Here is a 20,603-nt window from a genome sequence, read left to right as displayed (position 1 = left end):
ACTCATTTAGAAGGAGCCAGAACCACACACACACACAGACCCACACACACGCACACACACACACATACGCACTTGGCCATGGCTAAGCAAATCGACCGCACCAGCGGCTAGAATAGAAGACAAGGGGCAGGACAACAGGATAGATGAGCTGTCTTAACCTAGCCGAACGACATGTCTCTATAAAATCATTGGAAAGCCAGCCATCCACACGGGCAATTGCTTCAGCAGGATATCATGGATGGGACGAGTGCAGCACATCGAGTACACAATTTAATAATCACGTCGTTTATTGATACCTCGACTTAAGTACAGTGAACACTCGACCAACGCAAGTCGCTAATCAAAATCCAAAAACTTTTGTATACACTCGAGCAAACAAATCCCATTCCATTCCATTCTTTTTTTTCACGAATTCTCTTTTTTAAAGAATGTTTATAAAATTCTATTTATCTTATAGTCAAAGCATTTTTTAATTTGCTTGCAGGCAAATTTGTGATATACATATATTGAATTCCATAGTGTTTATTTTTTATACCCTGAACCCATTGAAAATGGGAAATCAGGGTATAATGGTTTTGTGAAAAAGTATGTAATGGGCAGGAGGAGGCGTGGCAGACCCCACAAAGTATATATATTCTTGATCAGCACGACGAGCTGAGTCGATATAGCCCTGTCCGTCCGTCCGTCCGGCCGTATGAGCAAAAGGATCTTTGAAGATATAAGAGCTAGAGAGCTGAAATTTGGCATGCATACTCGTGTATACCATAGGCAGTACAAGTTTATCATATTTTTTCGATAACTCATCCGATAACTTTTTTATCAAGAATAATCGAAAAATCGACATTGTTTTTTCAGCCTAATTTGAACACTTTTAGATCTGGATAAAATTTGCGTTGTATATAAAGTAATTGGATACAAATACTTTGTAATTTACAGATTTTGGATACCACGCCCCATTCACCCCCAATTTGTAAAAAACGCATTTCAAGTACTAGAAACTTGTGCTTTGGAATGTACATACATTAAAACATTATGATTACGTTCTGAAAGGTTCATTAATATTGTACGTCGAAAAATTAAGTTATTCAACAAATAAATTCGTATAATATTGCCCACATTGCAGCGCAGCCCAAGTGTAGTCGCTGCTTACGTCAGCAGAGCGCGTTGTTATACGTGCGTCTGGATGCATGTGTATGTATGTGTGCGTAGAAGAAGTGCAAAATGATTAGAATATTAGCTTGGAGGGTTCAGGGTATCTCCTAGTCGAGCAGTCTCGACTAGAGCCTTCTTACTTGTTTTTTGTTATACTCTTTCACAAAAGTGATGTGAGTATATTGGTTTTGTGCAATGTCCGCGATTGAAACTAGAGATATGAAACTTCGCACCAATACAAATGTATACCCAAATTATAAAGTGCTTACTCCTACTAGGGTAGTGGCATATCGAAAAATGGATCTGGCAGCGTTTGGGTCGTGAATGAGTATTCTCCATTCGATAATGGCCGTTCGCCGCAATCTTACTTGGCCGTTGATTTGGTTAAAGTTTTTATAATTTTTTTTAAGTTCAACTGAAAATTGTTTTAATAAATTGAAAAGTAGCTTAAATACGCACAGACCTCCGCCTGATAGCAATTAAGAATATACGTATATTATATTCAATTTAGCATATTTTATTTTATATTTAATGATTTGCCAAATTGGTAATAGCCATTTTGTTATCATTTGTTACTTTTGAATTATTTGTATATTTTATTAAACAAGTTTTTTAATAGCTTCACAATTAAAATATATATAATACATTTATTGCAGTGCATATTTTTATCTATCCCTGTATTTGTACTTTTTTTACGTCTCAATTTAAGTTGCAAGTTAACCTAGTCTCACTCTTCTACGCCTTCACATCCATAAAGCTTTCGCTTCCCGGTGTTTTCGCTGCAGTTAAAACTGTTCAGGCTAATACTACGAATATTTTTGGCGTGCATCGCTAAGCAAATGGGCAGTCTTCTGTTTTAGTCGAATGGCAATTAGGACTCAACTGTTGGCTAATTAAATCCGGCGCCGGCTAAAAGTTACTTTCGCATCTGCTACGCCCACCCGCTCGCCAAGGACCGAGCAACTCCCAATTCCCATCCCTCAGTCCCTGCATTTTCCTTTCACCTTCATCGCTTTCAGAGTGAAGTGTGTATTTAGCGTCAAGTGGCATGTCAAACGCAAAGATTTACAGACGGTGCAGTATATCACCTCGAGTAAATTAGGTAAGTAGCTGCCATCCAATGAAGATATGCATGAAGTGATTCCCCCTATACGATGTGGGATTCTGGACCATGGCAATTCGCTGGTTAAGCCGCAAGAGCGGAAATCACACAAAAGACACCGCAATACCCAACAAGGACAAATCAGAGCATCTACTTGTTCATATTCCTCGAATACAATTACTTAAGAACTTCAGCTTTGTCAGCTATGTCGCGTTATACCCGTCAGGTGAGGCACAATACAAACAACCCAACCATCTCAGTATAATAATATTTGGTTATTCCCTGCGCAATGTCAAGTGTGTCGAGTAGGGCATCTGGACAAGACACTAACATGAAGAGTGTACCCTTCTTATATTTAATTATTTTCTGAATTCTAATAAAATGTGGAATATACTTACATGTACATACGTATGTATGTGTAACGAACTGACAAAGTCTAAGTTATTTTAGAGTACAAATATAAAAAATAAATAAAAACAAAGCGTAAAAAAAAAAGTTATTATACTATAATAATATATATATTATACTATAATAATATATATATTATACTATAATAATATAATAATCATTATACTATAATTAACAATAATCTGTAAACAAAATATTCAATATTGTACAAAAATTTAAACACGGATAAAATTGTTTTACTTTGAAAGCTAACTGATACGGCACACTAGTGCAATAACAAACAGCATATATCGATAACTGAGCCAGCATATCGATATTTGAATATAGCGCTAACAAATTCAACAGCCAGTCAGTAGGTACGTTATTTTTACACACCCATTATAATCGAAAAAATACACTTTGAAAACGAAGGGATAGATATACATGGCACAAGCTATAGGCTCATGTAACTTTCACTGTAACAAAGTTCAAAGGTTACATTGTTGTCCAACTCATCGGGCGGTTAGGTATCAACAGCTAGCTACGGTCACACTACAGACAGCTGTTTCAATTGTTTTGTTTACATGTAAATGGAACGCAGTTAGCGTTTCAGCACATTTCAGTGCATTTGACGCACAATTCATTCTCGATTATTTCTCCGTTTGAAGTCCAAGGCAACTGGCTTCTGTCATTTAATATCCAACACGCAGCTGTAGTTAAGCAACAACTGCTTTCACAAATCGGTATTTAAGTATAAGTACGTCAAAGTCAGACAGCATCAAGTGGAAATTTGCTTTTATCAGCTTTTTGCTTGACCCGCGCATTAAAAGGCCAACAGTGTCATTTTGCTCGTAAATCAGCTAAATTTAGTAGTTAACGTTTTGTGTGTGGTCGTGATAAAGTTTAAATCCGAAGTGCAAAAAAAGTACTGCAATAGATAAGATTATAGGCCAATCTTCGGACTTGTGGCCTTCGCCTTGGTTCGTTTTCCGTTAACGAACAACTTAACCGTCATTAATCCATTAATCATTGTTAATGCAGCCCCCATAATGGCAATACAGAGTAAACTGCTGGATCCGTTGTGCATCACATGCCAGGAGTTCCAGCACCCCTGGACGGATAAGTGCGTCAACGCCACCGCAGGCATCCTCCTATCTGCCACACCCTACTGCTTGCGTGTCTACACAATTGTATACGCCTTTTCACTACTCATGCGACACCGAGTGCCAACTTTGCAGGATCTGAAGCGCACTCTGCTGGGGATCATCCAATCAACAGCCTTCCTGGTCACCAATGCGTACACCTTTATTCTCTACAATTGCTTGCTGCGCAATCTGCTGGGTCGCTACCATTTCAGCACTGTAGCCTTTATTCCCTCGTTTCTGTCCTCATTGACAGCTATTCTGGTCGAGCGTCCGGCCCGACGTCCACTGCTGACGCTCTACGTGGCCAATGTGGCCACCGAAGCCCTTTGGAAAATGGCCGAGGCTCGCAGCTGGGTGCGTTCCATAGCACATGGCCAGACGTTCATCTTTGCTGGCAGCATGGCTGCGCTTCTATATCTGTATCGTCTGAGCGCCAACGACGACTCCATCTTCAATATTTTGCGCATCTTTGTGGGCAAAGAGGAAGCCGGGCCGGTGGTCAAACCTGAGCCTTTGACGACGGGCGACCAGCCAGCGCCCTCTCGACGACGACCCAGCGTCAGCTTTGCCAGCACCGCCGACTGGGTGCGCGTCTACAGCAATCTGATCCATGCCAAGCATGCCAGCTGTCGCCATAAGCAAAGCTGTCCCAGCTATGCCATCTTAGGTGGCCTGCGTCCATTTGCTGGCGGTTTGGCTCTGCAGGTAGCATTGAAGCTGGCGATGAATATCAAAAACATATTCCGAGGAAGCATGCCATGGCGCAAGCAAATCTTCAATCGAAGCACCTTGCAGCTTGGCATCTTTATGGGCACGTTTTCGTTTCTATACAAGGTAAGACATTGCTCATATTGGATATATATATTTGACATATTCGGCTTGGTTTCTTCAGTCCATGTCCTGCCTGTTGCGCCACAGCTTCAATCGGGACGATGCGGTGTTCGCAATACCAGCGGGTTTGGTGGCCTCAGTGGCATTTACCCAGTATCCAGATAATACGGTCGCCTTGTATGTCATGTGGAAGGCCATCCAAGTAAGTTACGATATTCTCACAATTATTTACCCAATCTCAATTATCGCTTTTATCTACTTTTTTTTAGATACTTTGCAGCATGGGCCAAGAACGAGGCATTCTTCCGCGTATTCCTAATTTTATGCTCTATACTTATGCATTCTTCACGGCTGTGCTCTTCCATGCTGGCATCATGGAGGCACAATCGCTGCGACCTAATTACTACAAATTCTTGCAGGCCATATCAGGCGAGAGGCAAGTTCAGACTTGTGAATCACTTTACATAAATTTTCTTATATACATATATTTATATCTCTTATGACAGGCTCAACAAATTCAATTTGAGCGCCTTTGACGTCTTCGGCCTCAACACGCAGCAGCAAACAAACAAAATGCTGAAGAGCCTAAAAATCGTCGACAAGCAGACACTGCCAGCATTTTCGTTTGCCTCCTGAGTGTAGCCACGTTTGAAGTCGAACTAAGGCGTGCCTACCCAACATTTCTTACAATAACCCTCAGCACTTGAAGTGCGCACATTCAACGTTCGATTCGTCTCTCCCAAATGGCATTTTATCATTGTACATGAATAGTATATGTTAGTATGTAAGTCGGTCGATTTCACTATATAACGCTCATTCTGGGCGTGCTCGTATGTAGTGTCAATAGGCCTATGGTGGTCACTCAAAGTGAGGAATATTGACAAATTATCTCTTTATTTTTTTGGTATCAGCTCTTAATAAAGCAAACAAACGCTTGTTGACTTATAACTCTTTCTGCGTAAAGGGTATTATTATTTAATTATGGCAAATATATATGTATTTATATATATTAATGTTGTTAGCTGTACTCTTTTGTTCTGTTATCTTCCCTTTTGTTTTCTAACCCATTTTCTCTTCTTATTTAACTTTCTGTTTTATTTTCCTTATCTTTTTATAAAACTCTTCTATTGTTCTCTCTTAAAGCCTATTTGTTGAGGGTATTTAAAGTGCGAGTTGATCCAGTCGAACTTTTATTCTATTTATATTTAAGAGAGCCGCAAAGAGAATAAATAATTGATAAAATGTCACAATGTCAGGGCTGATAAGAACTTCTGTTCTCTTGGCGTCCAATCGTTTGTTTAACTATATCTGATAAGGGCCAATATGGAATGTTCCGAAATGAGTCGTGTTTATTAGGCGGCCGGCGAGCATGCAGTCATAGCTGGAGCGCGTAGCTGTCTGGAGTACAGAAGATATCAAACTTGTTAATCGGGTAGTGAAAGTTAATTTGAGACCCAGTCGAAAATTTAAATATTTGTTTAGCAAGCAAACTTTCGATTTCAACATAACGTTTGCATTCGAACTTTGTGCGCGACGCGTGCTACGTTTCTTAATCTTATCAATTGCGCGATAATCGTAATAATTGATTTTAATATTAAATCGAAACACCTATCTAACACGCATACATACAAATTATGGCCGTGCAGAGCAAACTGATCGATGGAGCCATCAAATGCAGCTGCCAGGAGTATATCCACCCGTGGACCGCTAGCTGCGTCAACGGCGCAGCCGGGATTCTTTTATCCAGCGCACCCAGCTCAATGCGCACCTACTGCATTGTCTATCTAGTAAGTCATAGTAAACCTAACTTATTTTCAACGATAGAGATTCTTTTTCTAATTGTCATTGTCATTGTCATTGGCCTTCTCTATTTTCAATGTCCTTTTCCTACTTAATTTGATTTTTTCTTCCGGTTTTTGTCTTTTCCTACTAAATTCATAGCTTGCACTAGTGATGAAAATGCGTATACCCCGTTTATTGGACATTAAGCACACAATTATTGGCATTTTGACATCGTCGGCCTTTCTCACTACCAATGCGTATCTCTTCTCGCTGATGGTGTGCGTAGTGCGTCGCCTAGTGGGCGGGTTCCACCTGAGCACTGTGGCGCTTATACCTACGTTCATTGCCAGTTTTGCGGCGCTCTGCATTGAGCGACCGGCACGCCGTACTCCACTGGCACTATACGTGGCCAACGAGGGCACCGAAGCGCTCTGGAATATGTTAGAAGCTCACGGCCTCGTCCGTTCCATACCCAATGGACAGGTCTTAATACTGGGCTGCAGCCTGACAGCCTTGCTCTATATGTACCGCCGAGGCGTGCACAAGAGCAAAGTGAAAGATGTCACGTTCAAGGCTCTCGCAGTACTCATGGCAAAAGGGGAGGAGGGTCCAATGAAGGCAACAGAGGTGCCATCAAAACAAGTCTCGAGCCGGCCTCCGCTCAACCTCCGCAGCTTATCCGCCTATGTGCAGCTCTATGATCGTCTACGCAATAGAAAGCATCCCAGCTGTCCACACCGGGAGGGTTGCGGCACCTACGTGCTGCTCGGCGGCCTGAAGCCGCTGCTGGGCGGGGTTGGACTCCAAGTGGGGCTGAAGCTGCTGCTGAACATAGGCCGGATAGTCAAGCTGAAAATGGACTGGCGCAAACAGATCTTCACCAGAAACTCTTTACAACTTGGCCTAGCCTTGGGCAGCTTCTCCCTAATATTTAAGGTAAATGAACACATTACAACACATAAACCGACATTTATTGTTATTTTTCTTGACGTTCTTATTTTATTTATTCCTTTTTTCATATCAACACATTGAAAATGGGAATTCCCAACATTATAGGCTTGTCTAACAATATGTGGGCTTATGTGTGTCTGTGTTTTTTTTTTTTTTTTTTTTTTTTATTCATTTTACTTTTTATTTATTTTTTTTTTTTTTTTTTTTTTTTTTTTTGTGTAAGCAGAAAGAGGAGGATTCGGGGGATCTCGTAGTCGAGCAGTCTCGACTAGAGCTTTCCTAATTTTGCCTAGTTTTTATAAACAATAAACAATCAGGGAATTATTTGTTAAATTGTGTGTACCAGGCAGAAGATAGAGTGTTCATCCGACTGACGGTCCGCGTATACCTTGCATATGTGGAGTTTTTTTTTTCCCCCAAAACACGAAAACTATTGCCGTTGCTTATTATCGATTACATTATATCACTTACAGATTTAAATTTAGAGTCTCCAAATTTTATACAAAGCCCCCCTTTCCTCTCCCTTCCTTCTAAGGGGTTTTCAAATACAAATACAAAACAGCGTATTTCAAATACTAGAGACTTGAACTTTGGAAAATTCATGTATTCAATTCTATGTTATAATCACAATCATAAAGTTTCTTGAAGATAATCCATTTACAAGAAAAGCTATTCAAAAATTAAGTTCCCATAGTAGGCCCTTCACCTCACTTCAGACAAATCGTGTTTATGCGTGCGTGGTATGCCTGTGTGTGCGCGTGTAATATTTTAATTATGAATTGCTTGAGGGGTTCAGTGGATCTCGTAGTCTAGAAATCTTAACTAGAGCTTTCTTACTTGTTATTTGTGGCTCTGATCGGATAATAATTGATAACTTTTACGGTATTATTGCGATCTACTATACTCATTGTCGATATTTTTTATATAATTCTGTACTATAATTTGGGTTGCAATGTTTTCAAATGTAAGTTCAGTTGAAAATATAGCAGATATGATACATATGTACATACCTAATGCAATATGAAGATCCAAGGCTACGAAGCTTTGAACATTCACAAGGTAATCAGTATAAAACGAATGCATTTTCTCTCTATATAAGAGTGTGGTGAGTTATCAGCCCCTACTTTCGTTTCGGTGATGACGTAGTCTCGAATTCTTATTCACATACAACTTTGAGTCGTTATCAAAATTACCTATTGATTAAGGTGCGAGTTTAAATTATTCATGGAGATTTGTTCAAAAATGTTTGTATTATATATTAGTAAATATTATAAATTAACTTTTTATGCTGTTGCATATATATATATATATATATATAGAATGTATAGAATTGTAATTGAGTTTATTTTATGAATGTACATCTATATTAGGTACAAGATATTCCATAGTATCATAACATCGATCGAAGGTGTTTCCGGGTATCTATTCTTCGAAGACTCACGAGTAGTGCTTGATTACTTGTTTAGATTTTAACATATTACTTTTTAATTTTCAGTGTATATATTTTTTTACCATGTTTTGTTTAATGATGTTTAGTTTTCATAAGTAATCTTTTTAATTATAAAATTATATTATATATCTTGGTAGGCAGTTTCGTGTGTCCTGCGCAACGCTTGTGGCTATGACGCCGCCTACTTTGCCATTCCCGCCGGCCTATTGGGCTCGATTGGACTGCTGCAGTACCCCAACATCACGATCTCGCTGTATGTGATGTGGAAAGCACTGCAGATGCTCTATAACTGGGGCAGCGAGGAGAATGTACTGCCGAAGGTACCCCACTTCAATATGGTGTTATATGCCAGCTTCACAGCTGTGCTCTTCCACTGCGCCATTCTGGAGGCAAGCTCGATACGGAACAGCTACTATAAATTTCTCGTGAATATTTCGGGCAGAAGGTGCGTCTGGGCAGGGCTCTTTATAAGTCTATAAGGTCTAATATGCATTAACTTTCCTCTCCACAGAATAAATCTGTTTGATAGACGCCCTTTCCAGTCGTTGGGACTGAAAAGCCACGATCGATTGCAAGAGGTAATCAAGAGACTCAAAATAGATATGACGAATCCTTTGCCCATCATGCCGCTGACCGTCTAATACTAACAGGATAAGTGTAAGACCATAAACATAAATAGTACTTAAAACAATAAATTGTTCCTTATTAATAAAAAATTACTGGCTGATTGATTGATTGATGAGCAGCAAACAGAAATATATAAAGAGCTTGTGATAATCACCCTTTAAATGGTTGTCTCTTGAAATAAGGAAGAATAAGTGTGAGTCTATACTTATGATGGCCTTTAAAACTTGGTTAGCTTATGCTAATGTGCTCTAAATAAGCTTCTCGCTGTAGAAAGGGGCTTTAATAATCAGCGCAAAGTCTAATCTAGAAAGATTGTAATATTTTCCCATGTTCATTTGTCGCATTTTTCATGTTCTGTTGACTTCAGTTCTGTTTTCTTTTCGATTTTATATCAATTTCGATTCAAATTTCTCTTTAGCTTATATTCACTTCTTTTATCTCCATTCTCTTTAATCTACTCAGTTCTTCGAGTTCAGAGTTATTAGAATGAATATTTTTATTTAGGAAATTTACTAAGAGCCGTTTGCCAAATATTTCTTATCTAATCATATATGTTATCTTGTTATCAGTGATTCAAACATTTATTTCTTTCATTGTTCAAATTGCCAAATTAAAAAAATAGCTAAAAATACCATGACAAGTGCTCACATATTGGCCTAAGCCTATCTCAGGGCACTGCTTTGCTTTTCGTAAATAAATATAATTGCTAGAGCAAAGTGATATAATTTGCGGGCATAAAGTGTCGACGGCGCCCCGACAATAAAAAGTAGGAAAAAGTTTTGAAATTAAATGTTTGTGCATGCCCAAAGTGCTCATAAAATGGGCTGAAGCGGGTGAGCATTCATCACATGATAAAGGACAGGCCTCATCCTTGGCTGGCAAAATGCGAGATGGTAATGGGAGACAAAGGCAAACGGAGCTCCCCAGCTGACGGCGCTGCTTCAGACGAGAAGTGGCGGCTGAGCTGTAGCTGTGCTACTCAATTATTTACATTTATATGTCATAGAAATTTATTGCCCGCCATAATTCACTCGGCTAGCCCAAAGTGCAGCGTTTAAAATTTACTAAAACCCAAATGGAAGTCAGAATGAAAATGTAAATAAAATAATATAAAATAAAATAAAATAAACGCAGCGCTGTCCTTCGCCCATGATTATCTTAACAGGGTGCGTGCGGGCTTAACAAATGAATTATTGGCCGGGTCAAATTTAATGCCTCCACTTCGTTATGCTAGCCCACAGTAAAATCTGCCAGGCTCAGCTCCAGTCAGTCGTCAAATGGATCGCATCCTTGTTGTTTCAAATTGAGATGCGAAAAGTGTAGCATACTTCTCAGGGCATGCATACAGAAAATAAATATAGCATACTTCTGAGGGCCTGCAGTTGCAGCCTCTTAGTATTTATGAAATTGTATATATATAAATTTACATATATATGTATGTCGTTTTCTTGAGGGCCAGGCGCAACATGGAGGCAAGTCAACAGCTTGGAAAATACAAATGAACCAAGTGACAAATCGCATTAATCACAGCCAAGATTTTATTTTGCAATGAACGCAGATGAACAGCGTCCGCTGCCTATGTACTATGTATGTGTGTGTGGGTGTGGGTGCTTGTAGCTGTGAAATTATCAACTTAGCAGCTGCAATTGTTGTTTTTATTGTTGCTTATCTCATTTTTCCGCTGGTGTCTACAGGGTAACAGAGAGATAGAAAATGAGAAAGAGAGAGGAAAAAAATGCATATAAATTGAATATTATAAATTGTCTCATTCCAACTTCTATTCAGCTCCGTAGTTAACGCTGCGTTTAGTCGATTTTCCTTGGGACGTCTTGCTGCAAAAAGTCGTAACTTCATTTATGTCAATCACAATGCTCTGCTTCGCTAGTTCTTGTTGCGCTCGACCCAAATTGTAAACAGCTAAATTATGCAAATAAATTAGCTTGCCCTAGTTCGCTTGCCATGTACCAGGCCAACAGAGGGCGACCATAGGAACGATGTACATGGTAAACAATTAAGAGGAACTACTTAAAAATTATTAATTTCTTTTAATTTATGATATATTAAGTTCCGCTTCAAGACCAACGCATTGCTGGGAACAGTTGTCTATTTCCTCATTTCATTTATTTATTTTCCGCATTTTTTGCTTAAGCTAAACTTATCTTGGGCGTGGCAGCACCCAGATAGATCGATGACAGTTTAAGTGTAGGACTGTCTGGACCTTCATCAATCAAACGGGCAACGATTTTCGTTTCAACAATTTCTGTGTTAAGCATATTTTATTACAAACAAACTTTATAAGTGGATTATATACAAAAATTCTTTAGCTGAGGCTTACGCCAGGCTTTCTGTTGGTAAAAAAGGATATCTAGCACATATATCAAACTTAAATTGTATATTTAAAAACAAATTCCAAATTGAATTCTCATGCAAATGAAGTTCCTCCTGTCAAAAAAAAAAAAATAATAATAATAATTGCATAAAAAAGTAACAAGAGGTAAATAACAACAAGCAGAGATGTTGCACCTATGCATGCAGGTCCTTTTTGCTGTTGCAGTAAATTACATTTGATATTTTTACGAAGACAGGCCAAATGACAAGGTATGTCAACGCAAGATAAGCACTAAGTGAGACCCAGGCAAAGGCAACCGATGATGCTTGCTCTTGCCCGCTAGGAAATGGGTGTGTACTGATAGTGTCCATGTCTATTACAGAAGCTGATACAAATTTTCTTCACTTTTCATACATTTTAAAGTTTTTTTTTTTTTTTGTATTTTTTTTTTTTTTTTTTTTTTTTTTTTTTTTTGCGGAGCAGTTGAGTGTTTTTTAATTAAAATTTCTTGGTAACTCTTTGAGATGTCTCCCAGTGATAAGAAAAACTGAAATTAAACTGAATGAGCTGAACGCTGTGCAACATAGAACAGTGCAGTAACAAAAAACCATTTCGTAAAGGTTTCAAATTTAATACAAAGCAGCATTTGACGTGAATGAAATTATGGGTAGAAAATGTGCATTCTATAAATATATGAAAATATAATTTTTTATAATATAATACATGTATATAAATATATTTATATTTAATAACAAAAATATAGGATAAATAATAATACCTTACAATAATTTGATGGCAAAGATTGTGCTGTGATTTTGCAAGTCTTCTAATACAACAACAACAATGAACAATGAACTTGAACTGAACCTTTTATGTGCAATATCTTATGTACCTGACAGAGAATCTTAAAAATACTTCCAGCCATTGAAAGGCTACAAATTTATCTCCTTTCAGTTATTGTCTCATTGTCCTATACTCGGTTATCGAGATGTGCTCATGCTTGAACACTTAGTGTTTCTTTCAGCTAACAGAAACATGAATAAACAATGAATCAAAATTATAAATACTTTTATCTCATTTAGCTCAAACTATATTCACGCCTTTCAAAGTTGCCAATAGCTTTGTACGGGGCATGGCGATAAGAAATACTTGAAGCTATTTGCCCAGAAGTCTCTGGGTGAAGGTTGAGCATAAGCAGATAAGGTGCGTCCCGCCTCGGCGTGCAACTCGATTCGCATACTCTAAAAACATTATCAGAGAATCGGCAGTCAGATTACATCAAGTGGATTTTCGGGTTACTCGGGCTAGGCTAATCAATAGCTGGCTAATTATATATGTCTTATAAGCATTATTCAACTGTTTATAACATAAATTGGTCGAACGGGTGCGTATGCTTATCAAAGTTCTACTAAACATGCGATAACAGACTGTAGCTATAAATTAGCCGCGGCTAGGGCAACATGTGCCCAAGCAACTGAGCAACAATGTTGCGCAACATGTGTGCAAGACACTCGAAGTTCAATCGAACACGCTCGAACCTGGCGCCAGTCCAATGCCAAATCGTTTTCAGGACGACGCTCGACCAGAGCTTCGGCACCGAGCCGAGTCCTGCAGTCCTCGACAGGAGTCGCGTGGACTCGTGACTGCAGTTAGGCGTGCATTACGGTACGCATCCTGTGGATTGAACGCGACGCTAAGTGGGTTAGTAGTACAAGTTCAGTTGAAGCTTTGGCGCAGCGTATCTGTTCCACTTGCCACAAATGAAGCTGCAACATCGTGGAACTGAAACAGGATGAAACGCCATTGCTCGTTAGCAGGCGCCGTGAGTAGCTCATGAAATGCCGCTGGGAAAACAACGGCTCGACAGCAATAGAAATGATAAACGCCACTATAAATAGCCACAACAGCTCCTAAGTGGAAAAACTCATTATAAATATGTTTAATATATCAGATATACATATATATATATTATATCTATATATATGATGTAAATATATCTGCTGAGCCACTTCAGCTGTTTGAACAGTGCTTACCAATTTGTTAACTCGACTATCAACAACTGCTCTGCCATCTGGTCGATTTGCTCGCTTTGTCTTTGCCATTGCCTTTTGAAATGCTCTTGTTTGTGCTGCTGCAGTATCAGTTTCCTGCCTGCCACCCAGCTGGCAGCTGCAACAGCTGCCCAGTTATTGGCAAATGGTGGCGTCTGTTAAACGCTTCCCGTCTCGGCGATGTCTTTGTTCGGCAGCTTGCCGTGTGTTTACCCCGCCTCATGAACCAGCAGCAGCAGCGCCACCTTCATGCTCACCCAGCCCTCCAGCCCCGCGGCCACACCCACGGAGCACATTTCTTTGTTATGCTTGCCGCTCGACAATTGCGCCGCTGATTGCCCTCATTTCAGACTTGAAATAATATTAAAAACTTTTACTCAACTCAATGCCGTCTGTCTGCCTATATAGCTCTCTCTTTCTCTCTGTCTGTCTGCCTATCGGCCTATCTGACTCTCTCAGTCTCTCTCGCTCCTTCTGCCTGTCTGTACGTCTGTCTTTCTGTCGTTCAGTCACACCGGATTTCATGTTCGCTCCGGCTTGGTTTTGTCTACCAGCATTCTTCTTCTGCATTCAGTTTGCTTTGTCTTCGACGCTTCTCAATCCCGCCCCCTCCCTCCATCTCTCTCACACTCTCGCCCTGCGCCTAAATGTATGCTTCAACCGCACTTTGTCGATGGCTGCTGATGCAGCTGCAACTGCCACTGCCACAGCTACTCCCGCCTCTACCCTTCCCCTGCAGCTGCAGCTGCGCCCGTATCAGCGCGCTTTGATTCTCATTTGTGTCTGCTTTTATTTACCACATAAATCACGTGCTCTGCCACTAGCCAAAGCCAAAGCCTTGGCAAAGACATTTCTATCTATCTACTTAGCCGCTCGCAGTGCTGCGAGCACTTCCTTTGCCTTTGCCTTATCTGTAGTCGCAGTTGTTGCTGTTCTTATTGCTATTAGCTTGTAGTTCTCCTTCACGACTGTGTCCTATATCCCGCCCTTTGCCTACCACGCCTACTCTAACTATACAATAACAGCACAGCTTTTCTTCTTTTTTTTTTTTTTGTAGATGTTAGTTTCATTTATACGATTGCCCATTTCTTTTTCATTTCATAGAATTTTCATTGTCTACTTGGCACACACCCTATCTCTCTCTCCTTCGCTTTTCTGTTTCTATGTCATTCTCTCTTTCTCTCTCTCTATCACTATCTGAAGACATATTTGTTATACCCTAAAAAACATTGTCGACAAATCTCGGGCTTGATTTTTATTCGTTTTCGATTATGTCGGATTATTAGCTATATTATAGAGTTGTTATTATAAAACTACATTTTCTTTTAGATTTTATTAAAATAAAATACATAATTTAATAATACATAATCCATAATAAGAAAATAAATTAATTAATGAAATTAAAATTAGAGCTATAATTTATTAACTGAATGAAATGAATAAAGAATTCTCTAAGCAACTAAAATTAATTTTTAAGGTTATCTTTTAAAATTTTTACTGTGTATTTATATAATAATATTTATATAGTACAATTTAAATATATTTATGGGATTTCATATTTAATTTTCATATATAATTTCATATGCTTTATCACAAAAATTAATATATGATAAATTAATAATAATACATTAAAAATAAGATGATTAATAATAAAAAATATAAAAATAATAACAATATAAAAAATATATACATAAATATTTATTTTTTGTTTACATTTTAAATATTTTATATATATTATATTATATATTATTATTATGCATAGTGCCATTCGCAAGGGTATTTAGGGTTTCATAGCTAAATAGAAAAACATACATTTTCCCTAATTTTTTTATATTTCTTTTATTCGACTTGTATTTGGCGATAGCACACGTTTTCGCTTTACCGATTTTTCAGCAATTGCAATTGTTATTTTTATTTTTTATTTTTTTTATATATATATTTTTATTTTTTTTTTTTTTTTGCAAGAAATCGAAGCGTAGTCGTTGTTGAGCTGGTTGCCAATGTTACAGTGTGTGTGTGCCCTGTTCTGTGTCCTGCATAGGTGTCTGCTTTTTAGGTAATTGATGATTTACAACTTATTTACGCTTCAATTGTGCAATAATTGAAAATTGCTCCAAATTCATTTGGGGCACTTGGCAACTGAGGTAGCGTAGCTGTTTGCTGGCTGGCTGGCTGGCTGGCTGACTGTGTCTTAGCGGGTCAGCGGAGGCGGCTATTGATTTGGCCAATGCGGCAGCTTCTTAAAGCTAAAGCAGCTAGCACATAAGAAACATTTTAATCGGCTTTGCCACATGCCCCGCCTCGATATGCAGCACAAATGGAGCATGGCAAATGAAATGGGTAACGGATTAAGCAGCAGCTGCTGCTGCCGCAAAACTGTTGAAATCTCTGGCATGCAGACAAAGAGAAATTTTGATCCAGAGCCGGCAAGGACAAAGGACAGAGGACATCTTGGCATGGAGCCACATTAAAATTGAAATAGATGCAGCTACGTGGCCAAAAGGCTGGCCAAAAAGACGGCAGTACGGCTTGCCGTTTAAATTCAATTCGAAGTAAATGAAGCAGGCAGCAACGAATTTTTACAGCGCAGCAAATTTAATAGCTCTCAACTTGACTGCAGCAGCAGTGGCTGTGCCACATGCCCCAGGAGCTGGCAGCTGTCCGACAATTGGCTACAAAATTGTGGCCAGAATCATACGTTAATTGCATTACTGTGTGGCTTCATATTTTGTGTGTATTTCAACTGGTGCCACGTCGAGCTCTGCTGCTGCCAATTATTAAAGTCATTAGTTGACGTTGCAGTTGGCAGCTGCTTGGCTTGGCCATAAATCGCCAGCTGGCCAACTGTAAACACATGCCAGGTAACGGTCAGGACAAATGACAGCCCGACAGCAAAATGTTGCCTAATTTTTTTACACTCTTCAGCCATGGCCCATGGCCCATGGGCCACACGCAGCGCCAACATCGACGTTGACAAAGTTGCAGTCAACACTAAGCGAACCACATAAATTTTTTCTGCTTGCTGCTACTAATTCGCCAGTGGGCGTGACCATAAATAAAGCACCCAAAAAAAAAAGCAGCAGGCAGGGAAACAAACGCAACAGCAAGCTGAAATTATGCCTAGAAGCTGGCGACAACAAATGCGATGCTGCATTAGCTGCAACAACTGCAGTCGGAGGATTCAACAGCTCAGCTGGTCGCCTGGCCACGAGGCCCGCTCTGCGAATGGCCTTCCACTGGCTATTAGATTACCCAGCTACCATTAAGCAGGCCTCGAGCCTCCTCCTCATTCTCTGTCCCCTGATCGAGCCCAGTTCGCAGCGCAGCTGCTGCCATTTTGCAAACCCATTTCGCATTCGCGCTGTCATCGCCCAATGATATGTGTGGCTATCTGTGTGTGTGTGTTTGTATGTGTGTGAGTATTGAGGTGTGTGTGTAGTGCTGATTATTTTGTCGGCTAGTAAAATGAAACCAGTTTCTGGCAGATTTGGTTTCAGCGCTTTAAACCCCACTTTTTGCGATTTGCATTTGCATATCAGTCTAACGGGGCGCATACGTAATATTTTTGTAATCAAGTTTTAGCGGAAAGTGGCAAAGACTGGGCCAAAAGCACTACAGGCAGGTTCTACTACACCAATTTCAGCTGGATGAATTCAGAGCTCGTTATAAATTTAAAAATAGTCGAGTTAGTATGGCAGAAAATGCTAGACAGATATCTAGATTAGATGAGATTTTAAATGAAAATATTTTAATATATATTATTTACTTATTTATTTAGATTTCAAGATATTATATGTTTAAGCAAGTTACGTTAAGGCTAATTTGGAACAGTGTCATTGATTGTGATGAATGGAATGAAAAATCTTTTTTTTTTTAATACCTTATACTAAGCCCAAAGAAGTTTTTTCAATAGTCTTTTAGTTGAGTAGTTAATCTGAATATATTTTCTATCAAATATTGAATTGTTGAATTGACTTGAATATTACTCAATCTAATTTAGTATCTTACCACAGTTAATGTAATTGATTGTAAGTGTAATTGACTATCATTTGACAAACTAGAAAAATTAATAAAACAATACAACTGCTGGAAGCCATTTCGGCAGCTTTGGCTCTAATCATTTACGAAGGAAACTAAATAATAGCAACACAATTTAATTTAGCTTAATATTTATTACTTAAACGCTGGGCTCATGGTAGACGTATAGGCAAAGTGAATTATAAGAGAAACTGACAATACATTTAGGTGTTGCGCGCTTGAAGACAATTTCGTACAGAGTTTAAAGATTAAAAGTAACCACGAGAAATAATATAATATAAATATAGAATAAATATTTAATATTTATTAATATTAATAATATTTATTAAAAAGTGAGAGCTAATTAAATTTAACTTAAGGTTAAGGACTGGCAGATGGGCAGATGCTGCACCGATAATAAATCAATATAATAATATTACATTAATGAGAGTAGGACTTTGTAATGCACAAAGCCCGTCTAAACGAATATAACGTATACGTCACGCATGACGAATATTCATTTGAAGAATATTCATTGAAACTGTATGCAGACATATTCCTTAGAATCTATTTGCGATATGTAGATATATAATACTTTTTAATAATATAATACACTAACATAATAGACTCTATTATTCCTTTATAACGAATGAAGCATAATAATCTAGAAACGTTAAAATGAAAGGGGATCTCGAGGCACTCTTCAATGAATATTCTGTCAGCAATTAGTGCACTCCGATTAGAGTAGTAAGCTTGATTTTGCAAATGGATACGGATTACACAAAAATAAACTACTCTCTTTAAATATACTCTCCCAGGGTAGCATTAAAAAGCAATTAGAACACAGTAAAAAATTGGAATTGTCGCACACTTGGCCAAACATTTGAGCTGCTCTTATCACTTCAAAGAGACATCATGAGGCACTGAGCCAAGCTTCTAACTAACGAACACAGCTCGAGTTGAAGTCGAGGCGCTGTCATTTTCCTACTAGATGGAGTACGTCGATTTGCCTTGCATATACATATACATATATACATATTTATACATATACATATAGATATATATTTGTATGCCTGGTGAGGCATCAGTAGTGCTTCCCCTCACGCAGTCAATTCCAGTGCACTTAAACGGAAACGGAAGCGGTGAGCACTCATTGTCAAGCTCAAGCTCAGGCGCAACCGTTGTTTGCCCATCGCCAACGCCAACGCCATCGCCAACGCCATCGCCAGTTCCCATTTCACATTTACCATTTACCACTTGCCTTCTATCCGTTGCTCTATCTTTCTTCTTTCCGTCTATCTAGACTACGGCACATTTTTTTTCGAGATTTTGCCCTAGTAAAGGGTATTCTAATTTACTCAAAGCAAGTGTAACGTATAAAGGAGTGGGAGAGATTGGGAGAAAGCTATAGAGAGACAGAAAGACATAACCACTTTGCAAGTTCACAGGGCTGTAACGGATTTGGCGGATCGAGAGAGATATCAAATGGATAGCGACTTCTGTTAACTTATGAAGGATGCCAAAAATTCCTAATTTCACTTCGCTTTTCCTCTTGAAACTGTCGAATACTAATCATCGCACTATCGTCGACTGTCGATTTTTTTTGTAATTTGTATTTTGCTTGCATCTAATTATGGTGCTCCGTAAAAGGCGTCTCAAGAAGAAGAAATGTGACTACTCGTAGTTTTCCTAATGCTAATGACTATTGATAAGGACAAAACCAACAATAGTGGCGCAGAAAAATAAAAGTTCGATACCTCGATAGTGCCATCGATAGTTTCCCAGCTCTTCAGCTAAAGTAGTTACATATAACGTTAAATCACTTATCTCACATCATAAGCTAGATTCAAAGTGCTACCCACAGTCCGAATTATATAAATATTTAATATATGTCTTGGGTAAATTTTGAACTTGTATGTGCTCGGCACAACATTTACTTTATATTGAGTATAAATTCTGTATTTCAATATATCTAATCGTAATTCAAGATGAGACACCTCTCTCATATGTTCTCCCATAACACCAGCTTTTGCAAAAAGGAAACCCTTTCTTGGCCGAAAGAGTATTTCATCTGCTGCGTGCCTTTCCTTTTAGTGTTTCTTTTTTGCTATCGCTTAAATACTCTGGGCTCGAGCGTGTTAAAGTACATTTGATTTGATTTGTTGTTGACGTCGTCGTCGTCGTCATCGTTGATGTTGCTGTTGCTTTTGCTATTGCTGGTTAATGGACAGCCGAGCAGCAGTTGTTAGTCTGACACTAATCGCTCAGTTAGCTGACGTTCCCAATCGAGCGACCAGAACCTAGCCTGTCCCCCTGTCCCCCTCCGCCACTATCTTCCGTTCAGATATAGCTGTCCGTCAACAGACGTTCGAGTGCCACAGCATTTTTAATGCAATTTGTCTGATTTGTTGTTGACATATCTCTTATTGTTGTTGTTGTTGTTGTTGTTTTTGTTGGACTCTTGGTTGTCGTGATTTGTTGCTGATTTTGTCATTTAGTGATTATAACGGGGGTTTTTTTTTCTATTTTGTTTGGCCCTGCACATACACACACACACACACACACACACACACACACACACACACACACAGACAAATTACTGTGCGACGCAACCATTACTAATTGTCATCAGAATTAAGTGGATTTCGCGTTTAATTGAAACCGTAAAGTAAATCAACCATCTAATCGTTAGAATGGGTTTTAAAGTCAAATTAGTGCAAGTTGTTTCAACAATCATCTGCTGCTATTGCTGCTGCTGCTGCTGCTGCTGCTGCTGCTA

General features: G+C 38.9%; 2 protein-coding genes across 4 annotated transcripts; both read left to right on the top strand.

Annotated features, from left to right (window-relative positions):
* Positions 1-3,190: 3,190 nt before the first annotated feature.
* LOC6572200 (transmembrane protein 135) lies at positions 3,191-5,565 on the top strand. Of its 3 annotated transcripts, none has more exons than XM_015166269.3 (5): positions 3,191-3,398; positions 3,683-4,620; positions 4,679-4,819; positions 4,887-5,053; positions 5,124-5,565. In XM_015166269.3, exons 2-5 carry the CDS (start codon positions 3,691-3,693, stop codon positions 5,251-5,253), a joined length of 1,368 nt encoding a protein of 455 aa, XP_015021755.1. In that variant the 5' UTR covers positions 3,191-3,398; positions 3,683-3,690; the 3' UTR covers positions 5,254-5,565. The 3 variants fall into 3 exon arrangements, with proteins under 3 accessions (XP_015021755.1, XP_015021754.1, XP_001998349.1); XM_015166268.3 differs by having other exon boundaries at positions 3,191-3,621; XM_001998313.4 differs by having other exon boundaries at positions 3,191-4,620.
* Positions 5,566-5,740: 175 nt separating this feature from the next.
* On the top strand, positions 5,741-9,528 carry LOC6572201 (transmembrane protein 135). The gene is made up of 4 exons (XM_001998314.4): positions 5,741-6,404; positions 6,559-7,335; positions 8,938-9,245; positions 9,312-9,528. Exons 1-4 carry the CDS (start codon positions 6,252-6,254, stop codon positions 9,439-9,441), a joined length of 1,368 nt encoding a protein of 455 aa, XP_001998350.1. The 5' UTR covers positions 5,741-6,251; the 3' UTR covers positions 9,442-9,528.
* The last annotated feature ends 11,075 nt before the right edge of the window (positions 9,529-20,603 follow it).

The sequence above is a fragment of the Drosophila mojavensis genome, unplaced genomic scaffold (assembly GCF_018153725.1).
Source record: "Drosophila mojavensis isolate 15081-1352.22 unplaced genomic scaffold, ASM1815372v1 contig_19, whole genome shotgun sequence".
Taxonomy (NCBI): Eukaryota; Metazoa; Arthropoda; class Insecta; order Diptera; family Drosophilidae; genus Drosophila; species Drosophila mojavensis.
The sequence above is the reverse complement of the archived record's forward strand: the minus strand, read 5'-3'. Positions and strand labels throughout refer to the sequence as shown.